Source organism: Monodelphis domestica, chromosome 1 (genome assembly GCF_027887165.1).
Source record: "Monodelphis domestica isolate mMonDom1 chromosome 1, mMonDom1.pri, whole genome shotgun sequence".
In the NCBI taxonomy this organism is placed as follows: domain Eukaryota; kingdom Metazoa; phylum Chordata; class Mammalia; order Didelphimorphia; family Didelphidae; genus Monodelphis; species Monodelphis domestica.
Window position 1 is genome coordinate 73,205,423 of NC_077227.1, and position 12,618 is coordinate 73,218,040.

Here is a 12,618-nt window from a genome sequence, read left to right on the forward strand (position 1 = left end):
ATAATAGAATCCTAGTCTAACTTGGAAGACCTGGATTTGAATCTTTTTGTAGACCTTAGTCCTATTGTTAGGTAAAATCTCTGAAACTGTTTTTCATTAGGAAAATGAAGATAGCAACAGAAAATGAATGATAGCAGCTATAGCACAATTTTGCTGGGAGGATCAAATAGGATAATCTATGTCAAGTTTGTTGCAAACCTTAAAGTGCCATATAAATGTGAGATGTCCACCTCCTCCTCTGTTATCACCATCTTCAACACTGCTATTTCAGAAAATAAGAATCATGCATGTAGAGTTCTATAATATTAAAGATTTGTTCTTACATCTCAGGTCTTACTGACGCACAACCAGATTTCCAGTGTGCTCCCTCCTTCTCTCAGGACCAATTCAGGGGTCTTTTCATCCAGGTCTCCAACTTTTATCTTCAACTATTTTAGAAATGTCTTTGATCATGAATCCTTTCTTCAAGACACTCATTAAATCTAGTGGGATCTCTCTGAGTTAACTTGGTTCCTTGATTTCATAGTGTAACACACACAAACCCTAATTACCTGTCTTCCTTTTTCTGACTCTGACATTCAGGTTTTCAGAGTAGGCAAATCTTCCCTCTCTCCTCTCTACCCCCATATTCACTTTCTGAATTATAAGAGTGAGTTTTCTGGTACTTATAGACGAGAAAAAAGAATATACAAATTCAGAAATAATGCAAGAGTGTAAAGTATTTAATTTCTCACATCTCAGAGCTTCTTAACATAAGGCTTAAAGTTCACTGAATATAGAGTTGACCACAAGCCCCACTCTTTGCTCATTTTAGTGGTATCTATCAGAATACACATGCCTGAGCCTGTAGATGGCTTTTATGAATTCATTATTGTTGATTTGGTAATTTTGAAGAGCAACAGACCTCTGCTGGCCACATATTGAATTAGACAACTATAAATTAACTCTATGTTTGATTCTATTTTTATCTATTTTGTTAATGATTATCCAGTTAAATATTAGTCTAGTTTCAATTGCATGTGTGGGTAGGACATGTGTGCTACCAATCTGGAATTAACCCTTCTTGTCAATCATTAAATTCTGTTGTAATAACTGAGTTTCCTCTTCCATTTAAAACATCTCCTTTCATAGACAGTCTAGGGATTCTATCCTTTTGTAGAATGATCTTCTTTTATACTTACTCCTGCAGTCTTTGATTACATGTGGGAAGTGGAGACTGACCAGGCCAGCCTATAACACATATAGTAGGTAACCAAAGCTTAACATAAATGGATATAGGTCATAAATGTCTGGGTCCTAAGTGATTCTCTGAGTTGGAGGTCAGGCATGGTTGACTTCTCCAAACCTTTCCATAAGTCTTCTAGGAAACAGATCAATAAGGGTGAAGGTCTCTTCCTAATCATGCATATAGTGAATCCCACCTAGGGGCTCTGGATAGGATTGCCATCCTTATTCTGCACATATCCAGTTTTTTAATTATTTCTTGTTACAACCTACCCTCACTGAATATAGATGAATGAATGGAGTTTATAATTTGGAACATCTTGAACTTCTGAATACCTCTAGATAGAAAAGATTATGGATCTGATGAAAAGGCATGAATAACCTGTATGCCCCCAGAGTATATAGAAGTCTCCCAGTGCTATAACTTCAAGATCTTTAGACATGTAATATCTTATAGGCACTCTGCAGATAAGTGAGGAATTTCACAACCCAGAGACCCTAAATATGTTCCTGGATTATAGTTTTAGAATTCAACTAGGTCATCTTTTATCTTGTTCACCATCATAATTTTACAGATGAGGAGACAAAGACAATATAAGATAAATGCCTTGTCTGAATTCACACAATTAGCAAATGATTGAGCCAGGATTCAAATCTACTTCCTCCAACTCCAAATCTAGTTCCCTTTCCTACTATAGAGACAAAGGTCTCAAAGAGTAACAAACAGAAATATATCTATTGTCTATAGTTTAGTCTGAAAAATTTCTCCACTTAACTTTATACCAATAAAGTAATAGATTAGATAAGATCCCTATTCAAACTGTTATACTTGATATAAACTGAATACTTTTTTTTAGCCTCTTATAGTTTAAAACTCCACATACCTTAATACAAGATGAAGGAAGTATAGTGGGATAAAAGTGTCTGGAAAAAAAGCTGGGAATTTTAGTGGAGCAACACTTCACCAGTAATTGAATGGTATTATGGTAGCCAAAATGGTTAGTTAACTCCTAATCTATTTCAAGAAAGGCATAGTATCTAGATCTATCCTGATCTCTTCAGTTGCTAACATAGCTGTGCTCCATCCCCTAATCCCCAAATTAAATTGCACATGTTTTTGCTCAGTTATAGGCATTTATTCCCCCTCCTAACCTTGCCAATGGAATAGAAAGTCTTTGAGGACAGGGCTACTTCTCTTTTTGTTCCCTCAGTGTATGACAGATAGTAAATATTTACAAGCTTGCTAAATGAATATTTTCTACATTGAAATATATATATTGACCCCCCCACAGGCACTAGAGATTCACAACATAATTCAGAATCGACTCCTTCATTAGCAAACATTTCCTACTTGACACAGAAACTGGTTGAGAAACTGTACAGTGGAATGTTTAATGCAGATCCCAGAGAGATTCTTCTATTTATCACAGAGCAGATCATGGGGGTATGTATTCCTAAAGTGATTGGTCCAGCAGTTAAAATATTCTGTCAATATTTTGGGAGGTAGCTGTTGGTTTCTTAGAAGTTTGAGACTGTAATCAAGGTGCTGTACCATCATCTTTGTCTCTTGGCTAACTTTCCCTGATATGATGCTGCTAAATGGATAATTACACACACATGCACACACATACAAATACATGGTGTATGTATGTATGTACAGACAGAGACACAACACACATATATATTTTTGATACCACATTTAGAAATTTTATTTTAAAAATAATTTATACCTACAGAATGGAAGAGTATTACAGAATTTAATCTATAAAAGAAAAGCAATGACCCAAAGCTATACAAGTTAAAACAGTTGTGTAAAATCCAGAAGAAAGTGAAGTTTATAAACACATACATATACACATAGTTAAAAATGAGAATCTGAATATTTCTGTAATGAGGCATCAAAGCTAAATATCTGAGCAGATCTATTCATTAAGAACCTAACCTTGTAACCTCTTACCTCCACAAGATATAATCTATTCTTAATGAATTGACATTCATTGTTAAATGAAACTCACAAAATCAGAGAATCAGAGGGTTGGAGGGCCCTCAGGGATTAAACTCTTTTAACAGGAATCTATTCTACAACACTAATTCAAGGTAACAAAAATGTATTAATAAGTACCTAATATTTGCAAAGCATTATGCTAGGCATTAAGATTATATAAAAACACACTAAGCCATCAAGTGCTCTATCAAGGTATGGGACGTGTATAAATGTATACACAAATAAGTAAATACAAGAGAATTTCAGGAAGGATAGAGCATTAACTGTGATCATTTTTGCCTTTGTTTTGCAGGTCATTGAGAATGCTTTCTCTCAGAAGGAAGCTCTTCTTGGTGTTTTATATAGCAGTTTAAATAGAGTCATTCTATATTGCCTGTCCAAACCACAGCAATCACTTGCTGAATGCCTTGGACTACTAAGTATCTTGAATTTTCTCCAAGACCAATGGGACATCATCTTTGCAACATACAATTCAAACATGAGCTTCATCATTTGCTTCATGCACTGTCTTTTTCACATTCATGCAAGAAGGTAAAAGTGTATTGCTAAGAGCCTCATAAAATAAGGACTGTGGAAATAGGAAAGAAGGCAGAGATTTGGGGAACAGAGTTGTCAGTAAGAGTAATTCCTGATCATCTGTCTATTCTAGTCACATACAACATTTTATTAATTGACATAATGATATATATTTTAAGCTTTTTTATTTTCTAGTGTTTAGAATTGTTTCTTCTCTGTATGGCCTTAAGAATTGTAATGTGGCTGAATGTTTTCATTTCAATGGATCATAAATATCTAATGATGTCTTCCTGAGATTCTATTTAATCTTTAGTCACTATAGTTCTATTATTGATGTATGAATTCCATACATTAATCTAATCTGGCATCTAATACTTAGTATTCTTGATAGCATTTCACTTTAGGATTTTTGGCAAAAGATAACAATTCTCTATGATTTATATTTCATCCAAATGATTTAATAAAATTCTTACAGTATTCCAGCACTTATATTTTCTCACATCTGTCTATTCATCTCCATTCCTCTGTATTTTTTGTCTGTCTATCTGTCTGTCTATGTATGTATGTATATATGTATGTATGTATGTACTTATCTATCTACTTACCCACCTGTTTATTCTATCCCTGTAATTTATTTTCCTCTAATATTAATGTCAGATGAACATAGATTTAGAATTTGAAAGGAACTTAGAGGCTATCTAATTCAACTTCTTCATTTTATTAATTGAGTAAATTGAGTTCCAAAAAGGATAAATGACTTATCCCAGGTCATACATCGTAAAGGACAGGGCTAGAGTTCAGATGTAGGTCTTGTGGCTCCAAATTGATTGCTCTTCCCATTATACTATGTGATGATGCCTGTTATAATTCTTAGGTGTTCTGTGTGAAAAAAGTCAAAATTGAGAAATAACCTAAGTATTAACTTATTATTTCCATGTCTATGATTTATCATATGCCTATTCAAATGATAACTTGGACTTCTTGTATGCAACCTTCTAATCACTTAGAAAACACTGTTTCAGTCAGTCAGTAGGCATTAAGGCACCCTCATAAGCATTGGGAATACAAAGAGAGGCAAAAGACGGTCCGTGCCCTCTAGGAGATTTCTCACTAATGAGAGAAATAACAACTAAAGACATATGTGCAAACAAGCTATATGCAGGATCAAAAGAAAATAATTAATAAAAGGAATTAAGAGGGATTGAAAAGGCTTCCTGTAGGAGATGTGATTTTTGTTGTGACTTGAAAGGAGCCAGAGAAGCAAGGAGGAAGAGATATAGAGAAAGAACATTCCAGACATGGGAGAAAGCTACCAAAATTGCCTGGGTCTGAGAAATGGAGTATGTTGTTTGTGGAATAGCAAAAAGGCCAATGTCCCTCAACCAAAGAGAATATGGCAGGGAATAAGTTGTAAAAATTCTGAAAATGGAAAGGGGTTATTACAAAAGACTTTTAATGCCAAACAGAGAATTTTTTATTTGATCTTGGAGGCAATAGAGTCTCTGAAGTGTGAGGATAGCATGACTGATCCTGTGCTTTACAAAAATAACTGGACGGCAGACCAAAGAATGGTTTGGAGTAGGGAGATATTTGATACAGGCAGATCCACCAGTAGACTATTGAAATAATCCAAATGTGTGGTGATGAGAGCATGCTCCAAGGTGGTGTCAGTATCAGAGAAGAGAATGGAGCATATTCAAGAGATATCATAAAGGTTAAAATGACAGGAGTGGCATCAGATTGGAGATGAGGGGTGAGATGAATCGAGGAGCCAAGAATGATACCTAGTTTGTGAGAATGGGGGCCTGGAAAGATAGTAGAGCTCATGATAGTATATGGAAGTCTGGAGATGGAGATGGCTTAGAGAGAAAGATCGTGCTTGCCAATAGGGCATATTGAATTTAAAAGTTCTACTGGACATACAGATAGAGATGTTTGAAAGGCAATTGGAAATACAAGTCGTGGTCAGCAGTGAGTTTATAACAAAATAGGCATATTTGAGAAACACACGCATGATGTTTCTCATCATGTTATGATGAGATCACCAAGCTAAGTAATATGGAGAGAGAAGAGGACCCAGAACAGAGCCTTGGTATGAAGCATGAATATAATTTTCTATGAATTCAAAAAAATTACATTGAAACTTCATTAAAGTGAAATGTACCAAATTGTTATCTCTTAAGTTACAATCTAATGTCTTCTGTGTCTTTTTGTCCTTTGTCCATTATATATAATCAGAGATATAATTTAGGTAGATCCTTTGAAGAATTGCCTTAGATGGGAAATTTAGAGTGATATTGGCAGTGTTATGAATGGGGAACCTTATTCTGGGACCCATTTCCTCTCCTGATGGCCAAATCCCTGGTAGCCTTTCAAGTAATGGCACTGAAATATTAGAGTATCTTGTAGAGTTTGAGATGGGCTTGTTTCCACAATAACTGTTGCTCCCGATACAAAATTACTAGTAATTTATTTCTCTGCAAAGCTTAGTAAATTCTTATTGGGTAAAATTAATGAAATCATTCTCACAATCCTAATTCAATTTGGAAGTTTGGTTTATGGATTTGTTTTTAAACCTAAAATATCTTCAGGATCTAGACTTGCCTATAGTTTAGCCTGTGTCCTTGTAAGTAACATGTTTCGGTCATTTATCCATGTTACCCAGTTCCCCAGGTCTCTGTAGTTAGCAAAATGGACTCCCAAGACATGTTTTTTTTTTCTCTTGAAAACAATAAGAGAATCTTCTGATATGCTGGTTTTATTATTATCATCATTGTTGTCATTATTATTGTTTTATCTTTTTAATATTAGAATTTGAAAGGGACTAATTAGAATTGGGGAAACACAAGTATTTTTTTCAACTCTTCAAAATGCATTCTTTTTTGTTTTAAACTGTCTTTTAAAAATTTATTGTGATGAGGTGCTTAGGAACTTCCTATAGCAATATGTATCCGTAACTTCTGTGAAATTTTGAGTCTAAGAATATTGCTTGGGGACTTGAAGGTTAAGACTCACCCCAAGTCACACACAGCTATATTATGTATAATAGATGGATCTTACACCCAGGCTTTCTCACCTCAAAAGTCAACTCATTAACTATTGATTCTTCTCTGAGTCATTCTCTTTAATTTAAATGGATTAACTTTCCCATTTTAAGGTTTGACGGATTTTCTAGAAATACACAGGTATTAATGGTAAGGAGGGGTGAAACCACAAAATCATAATAAAAAACTGAGCTCTTCCTTGATAATCTCTTCTTGGCTCTAGTTATCCAGAGGGATTCGGATTAGAACCCAAACCTAGAGTGAGTCCCTATCACCAAGTCTTCCTTTCTCCACATGAAGATATGAGAGAACAAGGAGAGGAAGGTCTTCCAAGTTTAAGTGATGGTAATGTATTTTACTTGTTATTAACTTTGGGGTGGGGTTAGAAGGGGAGGTGGAGGAAGGCAGAGATGAGTGACATGGTTTGTTATGATTCTTGTGAACAGTTTATCTTTCCCTAGGAAAAAGATCAGACTTGAGAAATGTTTGAAAGAATTGCAAAGGGAGATTTATACAAGTTATACAAGGATAAATAAATTAATTCTAGGTGAGAAGTAAATGAAGTATATCTAGGACACAGTGAAAAGTGAATAAATGATTTTAGTCCATGAAAATCTTTGCCACAAAATAGTTTAATAGAATGTGTTGAAAGACATGTTTGCCTTAGACTACATCTAATTAAGTTGTTAGTATATTAAAAGAATTTCACAACAAAAGGACCTTTCATAAGATTGCCCCCATCATAGACCTTTAAATACATGACAATCATAGTCTAAATGTGGGATAGAATAGAACAAGGGACCTGTATCCTAGGAAATATGCTCTCACACTATCTTGAAGTAATCACTGAATCTTACCTCAGTTTTTTAATGAGTAAAATAGAGTTGGGAATAGTGAATATTTTTTTTTGAGGTGCAAATAATTAAAAACCTATGTTGCTAGCAGATAATTCTTTTGTTGGGGGTATTATTTTATTTCACAAACTTAGGAACTATTAAGATAAATATATATTAAGTTAACAAAATTAAAATTATATAATATACAAAACTATAAAGACCAAATTATTTACCTTTTTTTCTTAACATGTATATTTACTTTGGGTGGCAAAATGACAATAATAGCAAAAGTCTTCCATCACAATGTGAAAATATTGAATTATACTCACTTAAAATGACTTTTAAAAGATTCTTATTTGACCTGACTCTCCTTCTTTATATGGTATATTCTCACACCTATTTTGAAGAATTGGACACGATTGAAAAATGACTAAACAATAAGAACAAAAGTACCCTTATAAAATCATAGATTTCATGATCTTAAAGATCATCTGATATAACTCTTTCATTTTACAGATAACGAAACAAAAGCCTAAAGAAATGTAGTGACTTACCCTATATTACAAACATTACAAGTGGAAAAATTAGAATTAAAAACTAGGTCCTGTAGCCCTAAATCGGATTCTTATTGGACTTGTGTCTGATTTTTTTTTTTTAAGATTTATTTGTAACTATTTTGATTTCATTGTCTTCTAAGTTTAGGTCTTGATCTCAGTCACCATACTAGCTTTTTATAATCAGATTCTTTTTTAGTTATTTATTTTTCCACCCTTTTCCTTGATTTTGAACCTCATGTTGTAGTTGGTTTCTGTTCCCAGTGTGGGTTGAGGATGGGGAAGAGGCACAGTGTCAAGCTTCAGGGTTCGTTGTATTATTGTTTTCAGAGTTAGTTCTTGGGTTTGGAAATTTGTGGTGCTTTTAAAGTGATATGATCTGGGGAGAGTTGTTGTCAATTCTCTCCTGTTCTGAACTCTTGATCCCTTGCCATTGAAATTAGTACTGCTCTTCAGGGTCCCTGATCCCCCGGGACAAGGAGCAATATTATTCCTTAGGGCCCCTGATCATTTGTGACCAAAAGCAATACTGGCCTCTCAACGTTTCCACTCCCTTTTCACTGAAAGTATTTCTCTCCACCCTTGAATTATGATTTAGAAGTGGGTATGGGCAATAGAATTGCCAAACAGCATCTGGTCCTGTGTCCAGTGGAAGCACCAGAGTCCCTCATAATCTCTTTCTCATCCCTTGCCAGATCTTCCTCCCATCTTTGGCTTGAAAGCTACTGAAGCTGCTACTGCTTCTGTCACAACCACTTGGTCCCACTATTGGTGTTTAATTCATGTGGATTTTCAGACTAGCCTCTACCCAGTATAACAATTCTCTCTTTCTGACATCCTAAATTGTCTTGAGCAGAAAGAATGGCTTATTCTGGTCTTTTTGTTGACTTTGTCCCTCCAGAATTCAATTTGAGGAGTTTTTTAAAGTTGTTTGGAGGGGAATGTTGGGAGTGCTCTGGTGAGTGGTTTCTCTATTCTACTATCTTGGTTCCACCCCTGGACCTTGCCAATGTGAATTTATTTTTAAGAGTTTAATTGATAGCTTTTGTTTTGATATTACATTTTTAACTATTCCCTTCAATCAGTCAATCTAAAAACATTTATTAAGTGCTTTTTGTGTGGAGGTACTGTGCTGAATTCTGGAGATGTAAATAAAAATGCTCACTGTCCTCAATGAGCTCATTCTCTATTGAGGGGCAACATGTAAACAACAGGTCCATAGAAGATAGATATAGAGTAAGTGAATAGTAAACTTTTTTAGAGAAAGGTATTAACAACTAAGAGAACTAAGAAAAATCCTCCTGTAAAAAGATTTCAAAAGAAAAAAAAAACAACTGACACATCAGTAATATCTGGCAGCACAATAATAATTTATCTTCATCATGGATGACAGTGGAAATGCCACATTTGGTCTCTTACACTTCAGGCCACGGTGTGCTATATGGGGATGTGGAAATGGCACTAAAGAAAGCACAGTTAGGAATAGCTTCTAGGCCAAAGCAATCACACAAAGGATAAATCTGTGCTCAAAGCAAAATAGTTTTCAATATATTTAAGTAATATTTTTATAGGGCATCTGAAAGTGGGGAAGATAGAAAATAATTGGAACATGTTATGGATGCTATTACTCCCCCTAAAAGCTTATCTCAAGAACATTAGTAACTACTGACCCATATATCTACTTCCTCATTTCTATAATCTTTTGATGAGAAAGGTCTAAATCTGTATTTAGGACATTTTTTATAAGAAATAGGAGACAGAAATGGGCAGCCTTTAACAGATGGTTTTCCACAGACTATCCATTGTCACAGGTTCAAAATTGATTATGCTGCAGAGAATGCAAGATATCATTTAGTCTATTGTTTGCCAGGGAAAAATCATAGTGTAGAATAAAAACTTCATTTTTCTTTTCCAACAAAGGTTAGAGAGCATTGTGTATATTTTCAGATAGTTTTTAATGTTGAGTAGCTATAATGATTTTTTTCTCTTTTACCCCATTTTTTCTTTTAAAAATTTTAATTATTTAAGATAACTTTCTAGGGGAGGGAAAGTGAAGGAGAAATGTAGACAATATAAAAACAAAAGATCCCTAAAATTCTATTTTTAAAAAGATTTAGAATGCTAACAGGAGTCAATTCTCATTAAAGAAAGCAGGTCCTAGGGCAGAAGTTTTGAACAGAAAAGGGTTTAGTCCTCTTATCCTGCAAAACTTTGGAGTTCCCAGGAATCAAATTAAAATGTAATTGGGAAATGTTCTACAAAATATATTTTAAAATGCCACACATCACAGAAAATGTTAATTTATGGTTTTCCAAGTCAAAACCATTTCTATTTGAGTTTGAAGCTACTATCTAGTTCATGATATTTGATCATAGATTACATATGATAGTGGGCAAATTACTTGACTTCTCAATTGCCACAAACAAACAATTCCATAAATAGCTTATGGAAAGGACATTGATTATCATGCAACAATACCTGCCTTTGAATTCTTTGCCTACTTTTGAATGCTTTCATAAATTATTTCTCTTACTTTCTTTTTTCCTAGTACAAAATGGCATTCGAAAAACAGTCCTTAACCTCTGGCACCAGCTCGTGCATCAGAGGCGACAATCTCTAGAGGATACCTTCAAGATGGACCTCTCTGTAAAGCCTGGGGAGAGTGAAGTTAAGATTGAAAACGTCACACCTCTGTGGGAAGAGACGACTCTCAAGTCTTGGCAGCATTATCTAGGTCTTTCCTTTCAGCCTATTTCTGCTATACAGAGTATCCCTTTTCTTAAAGCCCCCATATGTAGTTCATGAGAAGCTAAATGCAGGTTTTCCTTGCGTAGGTGCTATATCTTTTCTGACCAATGGTATAGCGCAAAGGCATTTACCAATGGAGTTCTTCCTAAGCATGTGAGCCTTCTGAAGTTTTATAGCCCTTTCTTCACCAAGAACAGATGGGTGAGACATTAGGAGTGAGCAATAGTAGAAATCTAAGAATCTAGCCAATCAATCCCATTTAAGACATCTCCCTCAAAGGAACAGGGACCCATGGGAACAGAAGCATTGACTTGCAGGAACTGGATGCAGGCTTATTTCATCATTCATGTATTTTGGCATCAGATTTCTCAAATTCTCCCTCCTCTGCTAATTAACATGGCAAAGTGCATCATATAAAGAAAGAAAATAGAATACTATTTCTTTGTTTCCATAAAATATTGAACCATAATGTGAAAGCAATGTTTAGTGAGCCCTTCAAATTAATGCAGAGACATGTTTAAATAGAAAGGCTTTGAAAAATAATGGACATTAATGCACTTTAAAGTAAGAACTTCATTTACAAGTAAAGAAAAATCATAACATGTTATATTCTTATAAAACTCTTTGCAAATTTTATTCTATATAAATGCTAGCTATTGTTATTGTTATTGTTGATTTTTTATCTATTAATATATACATGGAGAGAAATGTGTATGTAAGGTATATTATTATCTAGTGTAGTAAACACTTACTATATTGTATCAGCTACAATACAAGGTACTGGGGATACAGAGAAAGAGAAAACTGGATCCTGCCTTCAGGACTTTCCATTCTGATGTGGGAGACAAACAGCAAAATGAATAGGCATATAAAAGAAATAAACAGAATAAACTGAATGTAATCTTGGAGATGAAGGTATGGATATCTAGAGGTAATAGAAAAGTTCTCCTGCTGAAGGACAGATTTGAGCTGTGTTTTGAAGGAAGGCAGCAATTACAAAAGTGGGAGAAATGGAGATAAGAGCATCTTGGATTTATATTGGCAGGAGAGATGGGCCATACAAAGACACAGGGAGAAGGGCAGGTAGGTAGCTCAGTAGATAGTGCTCCAGACCTGGAGTCAGGAGGATCTGTGTTCAAATGTGACTTTAGATCCTCCCTAGCTGTGTGACCCTGGGCAAATCACTTAAGTCTGGTTGTCTAGCCTTTGCTTTTCTCTCTTAGAACTGGTACTAAGACAGAAGGTAATAAAATAATAAATAATAAAATAAATACATAAAATAAAAAATAAAATGATAATAAAATAATTTTTAAGAAGCAGTAATTGAAGGCAGGAAAGTTTTCTGTATGGAGCAGTAAATAATCCAGTGAGGTTAGATTGTGGTATGGTGCAAATGTAGAGGGGACTAAGATATAAGAAGACTGGAAAGGTAAAAAGGAGATAAGTTGTTAATTACTTTAAAAGCCAGAGTACTTTTTATCTGATCCTGAAGGCAATAGAGGCAGCTATTGGCTCAGAGTATCAGATTTGGTATCAGGAAGACTTAAGTTCAAATTCAACCTCAGACATATACTAGCTCTGTGATCCTGGGGGAGTTCCTTAACTTCTGTTTGCCTCAGTTTTCTCATCTGCAAAATGGAAACAATAATAGCACCTACCTCCAAGGGTTGATATGAGGATCCAATGAGATA

The 12,618-nt window shown here is 34.7% G+C and overlaps 1 protein-coding gene across 2 annotated transcripts in view; it reads left to right on the top strand.

The window, feature by feature from the left end:
• Positions 1 to 12,618, top strand: part of WDFY4 (WDFY family member 4) — a 371,719-nt gene that overhangs the window by 170,054 nt on the left and 189,047 nt on the right. For both annotated transcript variants that reach the window (XM_056800705.1, XM_007478602.3), the window contains exons 35-38: positions 2,517 to 2,668; positions 3,522 to 3,760; positions 7,013 to 7,134; positions 10,728 to 10,913. In XM_056800705.1, the coding sequence (XP_056656683.1) occupies positions 2,517 to 2,668; positions 3,522 to 3,760; positions 7,013 to 7,134; positions 10,728 to 10,913 (699 nt within the window). The remainder of the gene's footprint in view (positions 1 to 2,516; positions 2,669 to 3,521; positions 3,761 to 7,012; positions 7,135 to 10,727; positions 10,914 to 12,618) is intronic.